Raw genomic sequence first — 19,710 nt, forward strand, 5'->3', positions numbered from 1 at the left:
ATATTTTGTGAGCAAGCAATATATACTTCGTATATAGAATATTCCTTACATATGCTTGCTTAGTTGTGTATTTTAAGTTCATATTTGTATGTAAAATTTGGCAGCAGCTGCGGGTGTTGTTTGCAAAACTGTTTGCAACATAAAAAGCAAACGAATAATAGACATAAAATATACTTGTATGTATATATGTACATTTACAACTTCTTCTACTTTATACTTAGATGCGTATACATTTATGCCTTGAAAATATAAATTTTGCTCTATAGAACTTACGGAAGCCGTTCATAACCTCAAATAGATTTAAAAGCCTTAAAAATTCGTAAACCTTTGTTAAACTTTGCTGCAGAACGTTCACGTGCGTAAAGTTGATTAATTTTGTTAATGAATTTCAAAACTTTGCTTAATAATTCAATTTAATGTTTTTATACCCTGAACAGGATATTTTACCACGAAGTTTGTAACAACAAGAAAGAGACCTTTTAAATTATATATACAACTAATCAGCATGACGAGCTGACTCCATTTAGCCATGACCGTCTGTCTGTCCCTCTGACATCATCTATGCCTGATAAGGTTTAAACTTAGGTGACTATATTTGTCTCGGCAAAGTCTGGAATGGGTTTTCTTAGTCATCGATTTTTTCCATATTTTAATTCACTGAAAATCGCAACATAAAATATGTGAGAGAGCAACACAATTTTATTCACTTCATTCTGTGTTTTTTTTTTTAAATTTCTAGGCCGGGGACGCTTAACTCGGAGTTCGGAATGTCCCGACCAAATGGAATGGTTAGCTAAGCTTAAACATAAATGGTTCACTTGCTGCAGCATTTTAGGCTGACCTAAATCGACCTAACCTACAAAAGCATGGACCCGATCAAAATTTTTTCAAATTTTTTACAATCTACAGAAATATACATAATTTTGGTAGACAAAAATTGTATCTTAGACTGTTATAGTGTAACAAGCGACGAAGTCTGGATGATTATACTTGATAGAAATAAAAACCTATTGAACGAGTTTTTGCTAGTTTTCAAAAAGAATTTTCGCTATCGATAGTTCTACGATCTTACTTTTAAGTATGCTTGAAGAATTTTCAATGCGGGTACATCTAGAGGTTATAGAGGTATCAAATTATCTAGTGTTCGGTATAATGCAATATATAGAGCGATATTTCACTTATTCACAATACCGCCAAAAATTGAAACTAACATATCTCATATTTTATTTTTGTAATATACAAATGTAGTAGCCGGTACATGTAAATATTCAAATTCCTATAGAAATGCTTAGTAGCAGCAATTTCCATTGTCTAAATTAATGTTTGATGACTCAAGTTGCTCATAAAATATAATTCCTAACTGCTGCAGTACATATTTACATAACCATACAAACTTTTGTATATGTTGTGTATTAGGGTGCGTAAAAAAAAGAGAATTTTTTTCGCTCGGTATTCAGAAAAATTGCTGCTAAAGAAGACACTCCAATTATGAGCTCTTAATTGTAACAGGAATGTGCTCGGTCTCACAGTTTATGGTAGAACTGTAAATTTCCAGAATCTATGAAACGAGATATTTCTTCAAGTAGTTGGAAGCGAGATATGAATATTTCTATCTGATTATTAGATAAAATAAAGAAAACTTCGAAGCGAAGGACCTTACCGTTACAATTCAGAGCGCATAATTGGAAAGCCTTTCTTAGAGGTGCCTAAGAACCTGTTTTTCTGAGTATCAAGCGAAAAAAAATTTCCGTTTTTTACGACCCACTCTACTGTGTATATACTAAAACAAGAAAAGTTACGTACACGAATGGTATGTATTAAAATTTTATGTCTTTCTTTTGTTATGTTTGATCCTCCACTTTCTTAGCAATATATAACCTTTAATTGTGCGCAATTAATCCTTTTTATGTGTGTTCTTGCACAAGTCTTCCTTCGATTACTTACACACTTTCAAGATGAAAATGGTTTTACCTGTTCTTGTACATATGTATATATGTATATGTAGCAGGATGTACTAGGTTTTCCGAGACGGTAGAGCTAAAAGCAAATGTTGTTCAAAATTGTTTCTCAACTTTATTGTCGAGGCAGTTGTATGGAAAATTTTTACACTTCGCTGGTTGGGGTAAAATGACTTTTGTTGCACGGATGCTCTCAATCGCACACACACGCTTTTAAATGTAGATATATACATATATGAGTGTATGGTGTGGCCATATAAAGTTTTAGATGTAATTATCATGCAGTGAAATCAACCAGTTTCGAACTACTTAACGTCTAGTATTAACCAAAAACTCAATTAGTCAACTGAATGTATTTTATCCGTACATATCATTGTAATTTTTCAGATTTTTATCCGAATATACCAATCCGATACTAGTTCAAAATGGACACACAACATTTTGTTCCTGTGTGGACTTAAATCAATAATTAAAAAAAAAATATTCAAAACAAAAAGCAAAAAACGTTACGTCTTCACAGTTGAATTTTTTTAGAACATAAAAAAGTATAAAAAGATCTACGGTCAGTTTACATGACAGCTACTATATGATATGAGGGGTTCGATCTCTATAATTTGTTCGGAGATTGTTGCACTGTCTAATAAAAAAAAATAAAAAAAGTTTTCCGTACAAGCAACTATATTCCGTATGGCAACTATATGCTATAGTAGTCCGATATCGTTCCGACAAATGAGTAGCTTCTTGGGGAGAAAAGGGTGTGTGCACAATTTCAGATCGATATACTAAAAACTGATATACCAAAAACGGACTAATTTGTGTATATATGTACAAACCGGCACAACTATATCGACACTGCGCGCCACGATAATCATTTATTAACATATACATTTAACAGTGTCTTAGACGTTATCTTTTGTAGAAGGCAAAATAAATCGTTTTATATTTGATCCAAATCAAGCCTTCTGCAAGTGGGCTTAGTTTCATTTGGAAAATTTTAGTAGCAGACTAGTATTTTTCAGTCTAGTTTGAATGCAGTTAGTTATATCTAGTGGTAAACTAGCATTCATAAGCATCTCTGTATGTAGTTGAAAAAATTTACGCATCTTTGCATAAAAGTATTTGAAACAGTATTGGTTTGTAGGGTTTGAGTTAATTGTCGAAGTTTTATGGGAATTTATGCTAAAATGCACTCTGTTAATGATAGCCACAGATTTGTTTTCCAACATTTCTATTCATAAAGAACAAAGTTACACAGTTACTTTCAATAAAAGTGGGAGAGTTGTAGAAATGACAATTTTTTAAGAAAACTTGTGCAAGAAATACATTGCCGCCGATTTATATACCTTAAACAGGGTATATTAAGTTTGTCACGAAGTTTGTAACAGCCAAAAGGAAACGTCGGAGACCCCACAAAGTATATAAAAAAAAGATCAGCATGACGAGCTGACTCGATTTAGCCATGTCCGTCTGTCTGTCTGTTTGTATATATGTGAACTAGTCCTTCAGTTTTTGAGATATCGACCAGAAATTTTGTACACGACCATTTCTCTCCAAGAAGCTGCTCATTTGTTGGAACCGCTGATATCGGATCACTATAGCATATAGCTGCCATACAAAATGAACGAGCGGAATCCACTGCTTATATAGAAAACTTTTTTATTTGACGAGATATCTTCCCGAAATTTGACATAGATTATTATCTAAAGCGAAAATGTAATCTCCGAATAAACTGTTTAGATCGGACCACTATACCATATAGCTGTCATATAAACTTACCGATCAAAATCAAGATAAAGATCTTTTTATGCTATAAAAAATACACCTGTGAAGGGTATTATAGCTTCGGTGTAGCTAAAATTAACATTTTTTCTGGTATTTACTAAATACAGTTAAATTATTTAACATATACGATTCTTTTCTATATAGAGAACGCATTCTATTCTCTTAGTGACCCTAAAAAGGGCTTGTGAGTATTTCAAAATGTTCTTTATATATGTATATATTTCTGGTTTCTAAACTGTGGGATATTAGGTATTGCTTGAACATTTCTAGCAGAACCCAGTGTTTACTCCAAACGATGACATTTACGGTATTACTGGCATCTTTGTTTCTGGATTTAAAAGCGACAAACTTATGAGTAGTTACACTCAAGACTAATCTCACGACTAAGTAAAAATTACAGATTCTCTTAAAATTAAATATGAACCAAGAGAGTTTATCATTAGTCTTATTAATAAGTCGTGTGCTTTTCATTGCTTGTGAAGATTTTGTTTGTAGTTTTTCAAAATGGGTTTTCATTTAACACTTTTTTCTAAGTTCAAGACATCCGCTCTACATATGAAGAAAAATATGTCATATGTTCAAAATTGTGATAACAATTCACATTACAAGCTCGAATATCTACTTTCATTCGAATTTCATTGAGCATTTTATGCACGAAAATATCCTTCAGCCAGTGCATCAATTTTCCACTTGCTAACTTCAAGCTCATAAAAATACATGAATATGCATGTGTTATAACAGTCATTTTACGAGCATTTCTGGCCCGACAATGGCACGCACGTAGTTATTTTCAGACATTGCAATCTAAAATGACAATTTATACGGATTTTGCGCAATTTTTATGATGGAAAAGTTAATTGGCAGCTGTGAAACGTATTAAAATGCCAACGTTTATTGTTGTTGTGTACAGTTAAATAAATATCTAGCATAGCGTTTAAAACTTAATGAATTTTTGAAACATGTTTACAAATTTACAATATAAATATATTGTACACATGTGTACACACATGTTTGTATGCCTATACGAGACGTAACCTTGCCGGATATATTTTGTTGTAGAAATGGGTCAATTGCAGCCCTGTCCATAAAAAGGGTTTTGCGGCCATGTAAATACACACATATGCACATAGAATTTTGTGAGCTTACGAACAATTCAACATTCAACGGCATTGTTGAAATTACTTCAATTTTATTGACAAATTTTCATACATTTTTATTTTATACGGTGCTTTTATTTTTATCACCTCGCACATGTTACCCACACTTGCTTGCGTGTAAATGTATTCGTAGGCATACATCTTAAGCCTAACAGGCGTTGATGTTTCGCTTGGCGTATGCTTAAATTTAGATTTACTTACATACACTCACTCATTTGTTTGTGTGTGTAGCTTCCTGCAATGTGTTTATTTATATTCACGCCAGCGCAAGTCTGAGTTTTACCTTATTTTAATGACCGGAACCGGATGTACACGGGAAATGGCAGCAGAAAGGCATCTCCACACACAGGGCACTGCCCTACAAGAACAGTGGTAGTCATCTGACCGGTAATATGACAGCCACAGCTGAACACATTTTGTCAGCGCGCAAAACAAAGTTTTTATCATTTTATATATAAAATATAAAATATATAAATATAAAAAAGAAGTGCAACAAAAATATAATTAATTAATAAATTATGAAAATAAATTTTCACTTGATTTCATGCTTGCTCCTCTCAAAAGCTTTGCTGTACGCATTTCTACAGCTCATGGATAGCTCTGAATTTAAAAATGCCTAAAGAAAAACGAAATTTAACTAAAAATATAATTTTTTTTGAAATATAATACTAACTTACGTATATTATAATTGAAAACTCCCTCGTTATTTATTTATTTTTTTAACACAAAAAGTTTTTTTGCACAAGAGCATGCAAAACATTTGGTTTATGGCACGGAACAGCTACATAGGTATTTCATAATTTCTCGAAACTGAAATATACTTATGCTGTTTTTTACGACATATGTATATAGAATTTCGTTTTGGAAAAATCGTAAGCATTGACAGTCATTTTACTGTTCATTTGACTGTCAGTGTATAGTAAGCAATATAAAACGTAAGGGTGTCTTTTTTGCTATAACAGTGACGGTCAATTGCCGTGTAAATTGACCGTCAGTATTAACATAACAAATGTGAGTGTGTTGGTGAACCCATTAGCAGTTTCTTGTAGGGTGGCTGTGGTCCACACATATAAACATTTTTATGTTATATGTTAGCAAACACGCATAAAAATTAATATTCTTTATATTACTGTGGAACTCCTTTAGCACCATACCGTTGCCATTTTGCATTCACCACCTTTTTATTTGCTTCATTCGCATTCGCCATGTCAGCTTGAGCTATTCATATCCACATACCATGCATACATACATATGTGTGTATGTGTATTTGTCTTATATGCTGAAGGGTTGCAATTATTACGGTCATTATTTGCTAGTATTGCTGTCGTTTCTTGTACTCATTTCCACATCCTTCATAAGAATTTCCTGTTTTGTAAATAATTAATTTTCATTACATACATACATATGTACATATATGAAAATGTGTGCACTGCATTACATGTGTATGTATATACGACCAGTTATATTTGCTTTCATAAATATATAGCCAACTTGCGTAATTATTTAAAATGCAGCGCCTTCAATCAGTGGGCATTTTATTGTCGACTGAGCTATGCAATAATTTTTACTTTTCTTCGAGATATGTGATATTACTCGTATAATTACTGGTAGCGCTCAACTAAAAGCGAAATTCTCTTGAAAGCTTCAGTATTATTTTAATTCATTAAAACTTTGCTTGCCGAAGTTTAGAAATGAAAATATATACTTGCAAAATAGGCGGGGCATGCCAACACGAAACACTTTTGGCATGCAATATTTAATCGCAGCTGAAAATATTGAAGTGTAAAATGTGTTTTTCATAAAAGCTAAAAAGTATTAAGTTTGTGCAAGCTTTCTCTCTTTTAATTTCATTGAAATGCAAACAAAATGAGTTTCTACGGCTTTAATCATTTTAGAATATACGCTAGTTGAGCGAAATCGCGATTGTTGTCGAAATTATAAATTGACACATATGTTGTTGTTTTTAATATGACTAATATTAGGGATGCGTCAGTGATGAGGTATGCAACAAAAAAGCTTTGTCGCCACCACAAACCGTTGGCATGTTAAAATAGTGCTTGGCGCGAGTTGCCAGCATGATAAAAAAAAATTTAGTGAGTGCTTCAAACACTTGTATAAACAGGATTTATGATATATTTACTAAATATTTAATTTCTTCCTTCAATTAACTTAATTTAATTAAATTAACTTAATTTCAACACCTTCATTTTTATTCTACCATAGTTAACGCTTATGTTTTGTTGTTGGAAAGTCGGAAAGTTCTAAAGTCATTTTAAACTGGGTATATTAAATTTGCCACGAAGTTTGTAACAGCCAACGGTGTAAACGGAAACATGTATATATAAATGATCAGCGTGACGTGTTGAGTCGATTTAGTCTTATCCGTCTGTCTGTCTTTATATACGCAACCTAATCCCTCAGTTTTATAAATATCGATCTGAAATTTTGCACACGTTCTTTTCTCTTCAAGCAGCTGCTCATTTGTCGGCATCCCCGATATCGGTGCATTATATCATATGGCAGCCATGTAAACTAACCGATCTAAATTAAATTCTTGTAAGGAAAAAATTTTTATTTGACAAGATATCTTCACGAAATTGGTCTTATTGTGTATAGTGTATTATTGTCCAAGTCAACGGTACAATCTCGGCATATATTGTTTAGATTAGACCACTTTAATATATAGCTGCCATACAAACTGAACGAACAAATTCAAGATAGATTAGATTCAAATTCTTCTAAGCTATAAAAAATATGCACCTCTGAAGGGCATTACAGCTTTTTACAGTTTTTTTTTCTTGTTTTTAATGTCAAAAACTCCACACATTTCAACTTCATGTTACTTTATTTAGCATTTTTCAACATTTCAATTTAAAAGGTACATTCTGTACAAATATTGTAAGTAAAGTAAAATAAAATATAAAGTTAAAATTAAGTAGTTTTCTCTTTATCAATTCATTTAGTAAATAAATTTTCATTATTGCAATTTGTTTGCTTGCAAAGTTTCTTGTTTTGTTTTTAATTCATATATGTACATATGAATATTTTTTCTATACACATTAAGTTATATATGTATGTATATATATATTTTTTTTTTATATAAAGATAAATACAATAAAGTATATATTTAATAACAACTTATTTGACTATCAAAAAGGCACCTGAGTTTAATGTATATAAAGTAGTAAAATTGTATGGTATGTTGTTGTGTGTCTGTGTGTGTGTGTTTAACTTGTTCTTCCGTTGCAGCCAATTCTGTACGTCTTCCCTTACCTAACGATTCAGTTATGCATTCCCCATTTTGCTAAAAGCTTTAACTATTTCTCACTTATATTCTTTGTTCTACAAGTATATTTGTTTATATTTAAGTTTATATTATATATACATAAGCATGTTCATATGTATTGTTTCTTTTATATATATATTCACATATGTTTATATATATATATATATACATATATATTTATTTATTTTTTGTTTGAAATTCACATTGTTTCTTTTTTATTCCCTGATTTGAACGCATTTCACTTCTACTTTGCTACAATTCCGCTTAACATTGCTAATTCATTATAACTTGCACTTCATTTCGTTTCAATTCATTTTATTTGAAAACATCACTTTGCTTTGCTTTCTTCTACTACTTTTGCTTCTTCATGTTTTTTGCTTCACTTTCCGACACTTCACTTCACTTTACGCCATATATTTGGCTCTGGTTTACTCTGCATTAGATTGCTTTGCTTCAACTATGACTAGTGTCCAGGTGTTTGCCGACCACAACAGTGAACCCCGCAACCGTACGCACTTTGATCGCATATACCACTACAACAATCATGGTCTGCTTTAATGTCTGGCAACGCTTCCAGCTTGACAGCGTCGTGGCATGTGGTTGTGCTGCACCAAGGCGGAACAGTTGTTGTTGGAGTCAAGTGCGGCGCGTTCAACCTGGCGTCCTTACATCACATCTTATACAATTGCGGTGGTTCCTTGGACGATGGCATGCCGTGATCGTACTTGCCCATTTCGGCCTCGTACAATAAGTTGTTGATGAGATGCTTTATGACAATCTTTGATTTCGGCGTCTTTAGTTTGCGTATGGTTATGGCTACATACTCGCCAAATACGCCATACTCATCGTTCAGCGATTGCATATTAGTGTTATTGTTGTTGTTGTGGCTGCCACTATTGCTACTGCTGCTGCTGGCGTTGTTGTTGTTGTTAGTGTTGGCCTTTGGATTTTGATTGGAACTATGATTATGCAAGCTGCTGCTGCTACCAGTGCTGTTGCCATTATTGCCGCTGTTGTTATTGTTGCTACTTTGACTTTGACTATGAATATTGGCCACGGCGGCGAAAGTGACTGCGCCACCAGCGCCGGCGGCTAATAGCTCACGATCGCGCTGCTTGGAGCTCGCTTGTGCGTTGGAATGTTGGGTCTGTGTTTGTTGTTGTTGCTGTTGCTGTTGATGTTGCAATTGTATCTGTTGCTGTAAGTGTTGTTGCAGCGCTAATGCAGACTTTTTGGACGGCGAGGCCACATCAGCGTGTAAGCTAAGCAGCTTACGTTTACGCCCACCAACGCTGGAAGACATTGGCAATTCCGCCATCGGTGGCAAATTATAATAATTGACCGCAGAAGCTGTCAGTGGGGTGACGCTGCACGAACGTGGGTGTTGCGTTTGTTGCTGTTGCTGCTGCTGTTGTTGTTGTTGTTCGAGCATGACTAGTTCATTCGTGTCGCCTTCGATCTGTAAGCAAAGTGCGACGAAGAAAAGGGAGAAAAAATGAGTGAAATTTATGCATTAGTCATTAGTTGGGTAGGCTGAGCGGAGAAATCGCTGCCTGAAGGCGAACTTACTATTTCGGTTTTCACATCGTCTGCGCTGATGTTGCAACAAAAGCTTTGTATATCGGCTTCGTAATCTGTGGCCGTTGTTGCAGTGGTATTGGCCGCGCCAACGCCAGCTCCAGCACCCGCCGCGCCCGCTGCGCCCGTGGATCGCGCCTGCAAGTGAAAACCAGTCGAACATGTCAACAAGCTCTGGCACTCTAACAGCTAAGCAAAAAGCGAAATATAAAAGCTTTTGTTGTGTGTTGCTTTGTGCACAACACTAAAGTATTAGCTGTTGCAACAACAACAACAATGAAATGAGCAGGCACAGGCACAGCACAGCACAGCACAAGCCACAATGTCATGCATATTAATACAGAAATTTTGTACGAAATTAAAATAACAAAAACACTGATTGTGGCTACAAGTTCAACAGCGCAGTGCTCGCATGCCAATGCTGTTTGTTGTTGTTGTTGTTAATATTATTGTTGCAGTCATTATTGTAGCTGTTGTTGCATCAGCTTTACCGAGAATTATTTGCACGCATACAGTTAATAATTTAAACACACACACACTTTCGTATTAAGAGTAAAGCACATTTGTTGCTGTGAGCTTATCAGCAACCGCAGTCAGAGCGCTGCCAACGCCAGCGTTGCTATTTTTGTTGGCAGCGAATGCCGCGTAGCTCGTTTGTAAATCACTTTTCAAATTCCCTGTAGGAATTTTATACTGTGTCTGCACACCTCCACCATATTTCTGTAAGAGTTGTTTTTGTACTTGTAGAAAGTTAATTATTTAATAATAGTAAGTTAATTGTCTGAGTAAACTATACAAAATTTAAAAAAGTTGTTTTCTAATACGAGGCATTCTTAGCGTACAATGTTCAACCACCAATCATATTTTGGATCTATCTATCTAAGTTGTTTAGGTGACTTAAGGGTTCGAGGACTATTCATGGGTGGATTGTAGTAATGCCGAACAACTTTTATTAGTAGAAAAAACTCAGACATACTTATTTACTTTATATATTTATAAATTATACAAATTTTCTGGTATATAAAGTATTTAAAAATATGTTTAAAAATTAAAGATAAAGCGCTTTATAAAATAAAAATTTCTAACACGAAAATCCATTAAAACAATTTTTACTAAACAAATCCGTAATCACCGATTACTAAGCGAAACAAATCAATAATTAACTTCTCATTGGGTTGTTTATAATGTGTCGCTGAATTACGCGTCTCCGCTGTTTATGCATTCTGACGACAGTTAACACTACAACAAAAATGCAAAATGAATAACGAATCATATGGCACCGAAAAGCAGGAGCTGTGGTGACAAAGCTTCATGCTCCAACATTGCAGCGCAATAAGGTAAGCCGTACTCGCTGCGCTCAACACTCAACGCACGACGGCAACGAAGCACAAAGCACGAAATACACATACCTTATCGCTGAAATATATGCATACACACATACATACGTACGCTCAAATATCTACACGCACGGCGGACGTTAACTGACGTCTCACACCTTCGGCGCACAACTCATCAGCATAATACCAACAAGTCAAACCACTAATAAAAAGCCAACAACAAATGCTTATATGGCACTACTTATGTATGTACGCAGTATGTATTTATATATGTGTAAAGAAGTATGCACAGAAATGTGTACACAGTTAGACATGCTGACGAAAGTCAGCGCAGAGAACGCAAAACGCAAAAATAATGGAAAAAAAATGTAGACAAATATAAGAAAAATGAAATAAACAAACAGAATGGAATATCGATAGACTGAATAAACCACCACAAAATAACAGTAGGAGTTTCGGCAACAGCGCGACACCAGCTAATGGCAGCAGTAGTAAAAATTAACTGTCTCTGCGCCGCTCCATCAGCCGCGCTATATCAGCGCGTACATACTTTTATTTAAAAAAAATTATATATGTATATATATGTATTATATATATGCATGTAAATATATATAAGTATATGAATATATGCGTCTACTTACCACCGCTAGTTGTTGTTCGTCTATACCGATAACGGCATTCCGATTTGCATTGGCTGCGGCGGCGGCATTAGCGGCTGCTGCTGCCGCCACAGCTGCAGCCACACGCGCCACCAAACTGTTGCTTGCGACTGTCGAATCGTCGCCATCCGCGTTGGCGGCAGTATTGTGCAGCGGTGTTGTAGCGCCGAACGCGTGCGACATTGTTGTGCCACCAACTGTTGCGCTACCACCACCGAGCACACCATTTAGATTACCTGCGCCGCCAGCTGTCGTCATTGTCGCCAGGCTGCCAAGGCCCATTGCCAGACCAGCGCTGCCGATAATTGTCAACGCTGGCGTCGTCATTGTCATCATGGCCATTGCGTTGCTAACGTTTATATTATTGCTGTTTTTATTGTTGTTGCTACTGCCATTGGCAAGTAGTTTATTATTGTTGTTGACACAATGTGGCAATAACGCTGATGTAGTTGTTGGTATTACTGAAGATGCGCCCGTTGAGGCCGCACTATTCGTAGAGGTCGCGGCAATTGCCGTGGTACTAAGTGATTCACCCGCTACTGTGGTTACATTTGTTGTTGTTGTTGACGTAGGAGTTGCTGCTGCTCCACATGATGCATTAAACAGCTGGCTATTGACCAAAGTAGTCGTAGCGGCTGGTTTTATGCCATATACCACAGTGGCTGGCAGTTGAGAATGTAGTGCCCCGGGCACATTTGTTGCTGTTGCTTTTGTAGTATTCACTGTTGCCGCCGCTGCTGTTACATTTGTGGCTTGTGGTTCGACTTTCAACTCATCGACAGTGGTGCCCGCCACTGCCGCTGCATTCGCTCTGGACGTCACTGCGCCGCCGCCGCCACTCTCTCGCGCACCAGCCAGCGCCGCTGCTTGTATAGCGCGCACTGCTGCCTCCATCGTTGTCGCATATTTATCATCCATTTCGCCACTCTCCGTACGAACGCCGTCCACACCGTCATCACCGCCGCCACCGTCTACGCTATCGTCGCGTAATAATGTGAGTTTCTCTTCCACTTCGTCAACTTCGCCCTCCGCACCGATCACCGAAGTTTGCGCGTGTTGGCCGCGCGCTGCTGCGCCACCATTGCCACTGCCTCCTCCGTTCCCACCCTCACCGTCAAGTATGAAACGTATGGCGTCGTATGCAAACCACATGGGCTGGTAGTGGACACCTTTTTGCCTGCCGATCATCACCTTGCCATGTTCGCGATGAAATGACGAACGTAAACTTTTTATTTTACTGCGTATCGAGCGTATTTCAGTGCCATATTTGTTGCCCAGCAATTTCAGTGCCTCATACTTGGTTTGCTTGATGTGATAACCTTTAGTGTTGGGATCCCAAAGTACACGATGCATACGGTAATCCTCGATGAAATCAAGTATGGTGGAACGTGACCATTCGACGCGATCGCTTGTTGGGCTGGGCAGTGATTCGCCGCCCACGCCAAAAGTGGGTGAAAGTGCAGCCGTGCCACCGCTACTGTTGCCGTTAGTCGCCGCCCCCACACCTGTCGTTAAGGCAGCTGCATGCAGTACTGGCAGCGCCACCGACAGGGACATGGAAGACGGCGATGGTGTCGGTGGCGCGCGTTTATAAGTCAGGCGCGCTTTGCGACGACGACGAAGCTGTGGTGGGGGAATGTTGTTAGCTTTATCGGTATTGGGCGGGCACAAAGCCGAATCGGTCGTCGCCGTCGCCTCCTCAGCGTCAGAATCAACCTTAGGCTCCCTGGCCCTCTGCTCCAATACCTGCGATTCCGTTGCGGGCGACGTCTTCAATGATTTTTCAATTACTTCAGTTATAGATGTTGTCGAATCGTTTGATAAGTTGTTGTTTGGCGATTCCGTATTGTTGCTTTTCCAAACGCGATTCCTATTAACGACTGTACGATTATTATTAGTTGTACAGGTGGTCGTTTTTTCTAAGGCACTGCCCGTTTTTCTTTTGCCAAAACTGTAACCGATTACAGTACGCGTACCCGCTACTTGCCGCCTTCTACCGCGTTGCCTTTTCGTTCTCGCCAGCGCTGACACTACAGTACTGACTGTCAAAACCGCCAGGGGACACTTATTGTCACCTTCACGTGGTGTACTGTTATTAGTACAACCGTTACCTTTGGTGTTGGTTTTGGTGTTGGTGGTGGTGGAGTTCTTGGTGCTGTCGTTTCGCTTATCTGTTTTTGCTGATACCTGCAATTTTTTCGGTATTGCGTTCACTTGCTGCTGTCGTGTTAGGCGTCGCCGCAAAGCTCGACTAGTAGGTGCGGTTAAGAGTGAGGGGTGGTACCGCGACTGCGGGTGTTCAGGGTTGGGATTAGGAATGGGGGAAGTTGGCAAAGTGTCCTGTGATGCCGTGTTGCTATTGCTGTTGCGTTGACTTGATTTTAGTCGTGCAGTCGTATTAGTAGCTTCGTGACCGTGGAGTTGCCTTCGCCTTGCGCTGCAACTGCCGTTTCCTTCCTCTTCGCCTATAAATCCAACTCGCCTCGCATTAGCCTCGTTCGATTCGATTAGCCTGTACGCTCGTGTGTGATGTGTGCCGTAAATATGTGCGCGCGCGATGTTTAGCTCGTACGTCGTGTCGTGCAGCCGTCAGCTGTATTTTTACTCTTGTTTTTATTGTGTTCGCTGGCAAACTGGCTGAGCTGATTGTCCGAATATCTGCTTGCCTGGCATGCACTGGTGCTTTTGGAGGTGTTTGCAGTTTTTTTTTGTGGCGTGGAGCAATTTTTGTTGTTGTCGCTGTTATTGTTATTGTTGTTGTTATTATTTTAGCTCCTCTTGCTACTACTGTGCTTTCGTGTTGGCTGCAGCACTACTTGCGTTCTTCTTATTGTTGCTTTTTGTTGCTATACTCGCTCTTTCTCCTCCACCGCTCGTGGTTGCTGGCCCGTTCGCTCGCTCGATTGCTTACTTTGGCTTGGCTGGCTTTGTGCTTGTTTGTTTGCTTACTCGCCTGATAGCTTGCTAGCTTGTTCGCTTACTTTTTGTTGTTGTTTTCCCGTGGTGTGTTGCCTGCGCGTCCGTTCCGCAACAACGTGTTGTGTTGTGTGCAGCCCGCCGTACGTTCGTCGTTCACCGTTGAAATCACGATTTGTACTAATTTCACATATTTAAACTGTGTGTGGCATGCTCCGTCGTCTCCGTCGCTGTCATCGCAGCTGCGAACGCGTTGTTGGCCGCTGCTCGTTGTACTTGCTCCACTCGCTTGTATGCTTGTGGTGCTGGCGTCTTTGCTATCGGCGCTATTGCTTGTTATTGTTGTTTCGACTATGTGTTAAAGCTTGTCGGGCGCGCACTAAGTGCTGCTTTTTGTTACTGCTGCTGCTGCCGCGCGGCTACCATTGACGAGCGATTACTTGCTCACACTGCCACTGACTAACCACCTTACTAGCTGACTGACGTTCTAACTTATTTTTGCTTTTTGTTTGTTATTATACAACAAATACATATCTACATATACACATATACATGAGTACATATGTAGTTATGTGCGCGCACTGATTCTTAACACTAATTCCGAGATATTTGTGCTTTAATGAATATTTTCGCTAATTAATATGCAAATATACTTGTAGTATCACTGTTATGCGTTTTTTGGCTGCAGACACCGCGAACCGTTCAATTGCCTCACTGTGTCACAACGAATTGTCAACACCACTGCCACTGCCATAACCGTACTCGTAGCCTCCGCGGTCGTCTCTAACGCACCTTACACTCTCCCACTGAGCGCTGAGTAACTCTTACTACTGTTACCTTAACGCGCGTTATCCCCCTACCCCGCGCCCCACTTCAACTGATAGGTATTTGTTTTTGTTAGTGCTGCTTTACACTATTCCCCACCGTTCGCCACTTTCCATTCACCAGTCAGTGCTCACCGCTAGGCGCCGTCCGCCCCTCGTTGCTCATAAGCTTCAAATTGGCTCTCTTGTTCGCCTTCTTTGTGCTCCCGCTATACTCGCATGCTTCTTGCCCTTTGCTCGCTAGGCTGTGTTTAACATGTGTGTGTATGTGTGTACGCGGATTTCAGTTTGTGTTTTTCCGTTTTATGCTGGAGCTTTGGAATAACAACGGCACTGGCATTAACAACTCGAAAAGCAGCAACAGTCACAAAGTTGAGTAGCAGCCACGTCAACAACAACAGCAACTACATTCAATTGAAATTTTGTATTAGCGCGCGGCGGCTAGCAGTCACACAATTGCATTGCAGCGCGGCGCAGCGGTCACAGCAACAACAACAACTGTGAAATTTAAATAAGTCGGCCAACAGCAACTGCAACAATAACAGCGAAATCAGTGAGTAAAGCTAAAACAACAACAATTAAGGCAATCACAAAACAGCAGCGCCAACAAAAACGCTTACGAAAACAACAATAACAACAACAACGACAATACGACTGGCAACCACAAGCGCTGCTCAGCTGTGCTTTTCTCTTTCCGCCTCGCATTTACTTTGCCCTGCCGCCGCCGCGTGTCGCCTTGTCGTTCGTTGGCGTGCTTTTTGTGGTGTGGCAACTGTTACCAGCACCACTGCTGCCTCGCATGAGTACGTAATTATGCATGTAAATATGTACGCTTGTATGTATGTTGGTGTCTCCACATGCAAGCCTGCCTGCATGCATGCACGTGTTGTTGTTGTGCGGGTATTTTATAGTACAAAAACAAAAATGTTTGACTGTGTATGCGCGTACGCGATTGTGTCAGCTTTTTCGGGGTCTCCACTGCCATTAATATTGTTGTAGTTTCAGTTGCGGGTTGCTTGAATCGTTAAAAATCGGAAAATACGACAAAATACCAAATTTTTTTTCGTGGCCTGCCGTTCCGTTAATGTTTGCGTTACTCATTTGTACAGCGCACTTGTTGCTGTTGTTGTTTGTGTTGCTGTTAAGGTTGCTTGCCGCAGCTTTTATTGCTGTTGTTATCTCTGTGGTTTTTATATATGTACATATATTATATATACATATATATTTACTCTATGCCTATGTATTGGTGTTCGTATATGTTGCTTTTGTTGTTGTTTGTTTTTGTTGCGCGTTCGCTTTGTTTCTCTTGTTGTTTTCATTTTCTGACATGTGGCGGCGTTGGCGAGTTGAGTTTTGTTGCTGCGCATTTTTTCGTATTTCACTGTCCTCCGCCCCCACAGCTTGCTGCTGCGCTCACCACATATGTCCGTCCAAATAGTGTGTGTTTCGTGTGCGAGTGTTTTTGCTTCCATATTTATTGCTTCTCAAGTGTGCTGTGTGTTTACTCGCGAGCGCGATCACTTGCAGCAATAACAAAACAACAAAAAAAAAAAAAAACAAACGAAGCAGTCAAGTTTTCGAAAACACAGCATTAGCAATGCCAGTCAACGGCAATAAAATTCAACAACAAAAACTTGGACATTTTATGTGTTTGTAGCAGCTTTGTAGCGCACATACACACATACATCCATACATATATACTTATATATATACATGCGGCGAGCGCAAAGTAACTCGCCCATAGCACTTGCTTTGAATCGCTGTTTCTATTTGTGTTTTTCTACATCTCTCGTCACATTCTCACCTAGCCGTAATCAGTGACCACCACAAGCTCTAGCAATGCCGCCACCAGTTGCGGCTTCATCCAAAGCAAATACAGCGCAACACATAACCTCCCGTCGCCTGTGTATCACCTTTCCTCGCACACGTTCGCATATATTTTAAGTACGGTATTTATGACTTGGTACAGTGGGATCGCTCCGAAACTCTGGACCAAACAGTGCAGTATACCCACAGTTGTAGAATATAAGAAAAGCTAGTCTAGTTTCATAATTCTTCTGGTTTTGACGACCTTCTCTTTTATTTGAGACTTACATACGTATATCGGGATATTATTTGACAAATGGAAGATTCTCTAATCGATTTGTTATGTAAAAAGTGCGATCTGAAGTTTGCCGCATAGAATTCACTAATATATAATAACTCATCCTTTAAGATTAACTTGCCTTTGCCGGTATTCGACCTGAGCAACCAATTGGCAGTTATGTCAGCCTTCTTTACTCTCACGTCAGCCGCTTTGCCTAGTACCTTTTTGGTATGCATGTTGTGGATTTCTTAAATACGAATTATATTTAATAAATTTCCAGTAAAATTTCCACTAAATTTTTGGCATTGTTTCTATTTTTAGATTTGTAAAAATAAGTACCAAAACAATATATAATTTTACGCTATTAAAAGTTATTTCCTTGTGATATTGCTGACCTTGAGAGTTATTTGAGGAAAATGCACCATATATGAAATCCATTAAGTGTGAAGCTTGAAGAGATTTGAGACTGTAAGCGAAACACTGTATCGCTGAATGCATCATCATATGTAATACAGGGTCATTCAATTTGTTGCACACTGTAGAAACTACCAATAAGATGTATACTTTTTCAATTTTATATATACAATTTTGAGGTCATATTGCATATTATTATTTAACTTCTTACTTATTTATTGAACTAGCTCATTTAAAACCTAACAATAAGTAATGAAATCTTGTATCTATGGTATTTACAACTTGTATAAAAGTTTGAGGTTATGTTGAGCGTTTTTGTAATACGCTGCTCTTTAGTCGGCTTGTCGATCTCTTCTAAAATAAGTTTTTAGTGTTATAATTTCAGAATTTGCAATGTAATTGAGGCCGCTTGAAGCTAAATGTCAGCTCTAATGTTTTAGTTATCATGTTAATCATTCTAGTAGCTTTGGACGTCTCAAATAAACAATACAGTAAAATGGCGGTGCACTGCTCCCGCGCAACGAAATCGCATACCCTGTATATCGCATGCGAAACTAACACTTTAACACACTTCTCTCAGGGTCTTCCAATCGCAGCGCTAGCATTTGTTGCTGTCACTCCAACTTTGCTCGCCGCTCAGCACATCTTTTGCGGAAGAGTACCTGAAGCATTGGTAGTAACGTAACTACATAAGTGTGAGTTGGTGTTATGATTTCCATACTCACAATGTAGCTATTTGCCACTGTGCTGTCGCTGCCAACGATGTCGCCGTCACTGTCTCTGCCGCTGCCGCCGTTGCTGTTGCTGTTGCTGTCATGTGTCAAGCGCAACGGTTATCAAAAATACTCGCCTGTGCCACCTTACGTCACGTCCGTCCCCTTCGCTTATTTGCACACCACCGTCTTCAACACCACGCCACACACTGACAAGCGTGTAGAGTGTCTGGCACTTGGTGGCTCGCTTTGTCAGTCAGTCAGCTAGCCAGCTAGCCAGCTGGCCGACTAGCCTGTTAGTCAAATTGACTTGCCACTGGATCTGGTCTGTCGTCAATGTGGATCCAACAACGCATAAAGCGTGAGCTTGTATATGCCCACACACACACACGCATGCAAAAAACAAAAACGTGCTGTGTATGGGCTTTGTGTGGGCGCTAGCGGAGGGGACGCGGGCGGTTTATGTGTGTTTTCGCCGTCGCCATTCGGTGTGTTGACAAAACTCAATATTTAATGTGCCAAACAGTTGTTGTTGTTACTTTTTTTCATTAATTTCTTTTCGCTCCGTAACGCTCGGGCTTGCTGTGATCGTTGTTGTTGCATTTGCTGCCCTTCAAAGCTACCATTTGTACTGAGTGTGGCAGCGCGCTGCTGCCATTACTTTCATTGCCGTCGCAGCTGCGGTAACGGCGCTGCCTTGCGGTTGTGCTTTTACTGTTTCTGCGGTCGGCTCCTCAAATAAATTAGTTTCGGCTCTTATTTTGATGTTGTTGTTATTGGTGTTTGGCGTTTGGCGTTTATGAGCAGCGAAATTGCATTGTGAAGTGCTCTGACGCATTAGAGAGACATTCGAACCGATATTTTTAGGTGCTGTGTCGCACTCGTTCGTGTGCGATCGGCTCCAAAAAACTCAAAATACAAAAACAACTGCAAATAACTTTGCCTAATGCTGGCACATTAGTTTGTCACATTCATGGTGATTGCGTCGTTGACAGCGACG

At 39.1% G+C, this 19,710-nt stretch overlaps 2 protein-coding genes across 3 annotated transcripts; both read right to left on the reverse strand.

Moving 5' to 3' along the window:
* Window positions 1-6,764: 6,764 nt before the first annotated feature.
* On the reverse strand, window positions 6,765-15,515 carry Dyro (Dpt-YFP repressor by overexpression). Of its 2 annotated transcripts, none has more exons than XM_036360875.2 (3): window positions 11,740-15,515; window positions 9,753-9,950; window positions 6,765-9,642 (listed from the first exon to the last, which is right to left on the reverse strand). In XM_036360875.2, exons 1-3 carry the CDS (start codon window positions 13,312-13,314, stop codon window positions 8,854-8,856), a joined length of 2,562 nt encoding a protein of 853 aa, XP_036216768.2. In that variant the 5' UTR covers window positions 13,315-15,515; the 3' UTR covers window positions 6,765-8,853. The 2 variants fall into 2 exon arrangements, with proteins under 2 accessions (XP_036216768.2, XP_014090858.2); XM_014235383.3 differs by having other exon boundaries at window positions 9,753-9,899; window positions 11,740-14,338.
* On the reverse strand, window positions 13,353-16,298 carry LOC138857729 (putative uncharacterized protein DDB_G0285119). The gene is made up of 4 exons (XM_070111382.1): window positions 16,207-16,298; window positions 14,739-14,999; window positions 13,427-14,269; window positions 13,353-13,380 (listed from the first exon to the last, which is right to left on the reverse strand). Exons 1-4 carry the CDS (start codon window positions 16,296-16,298, stop codon window positions 13,353-13,355), a joined length of 1,224 nt encoding a protein of 407 aa, XP_069967483.1.
* Window positions 16,299-19,710: the final 3,412 nt, after the last annotated feature.

The sequence above is a fragment of the Bactrocera oleae genome, chromosome 6 (assembly GCF_042242935.1).
Source record: "Bactrocera oleae isolate idBacOlea1 chromosome 6, idBacOlea1, whole genome shotgun sequence".
NCBI classification, from domain to species: domain Eukaryota; kingdom Metazoa; phylum Arthropoda; class Insecta; order Diptera; family Tephritidae; genus Bactrocera; species Bactrocera oleae.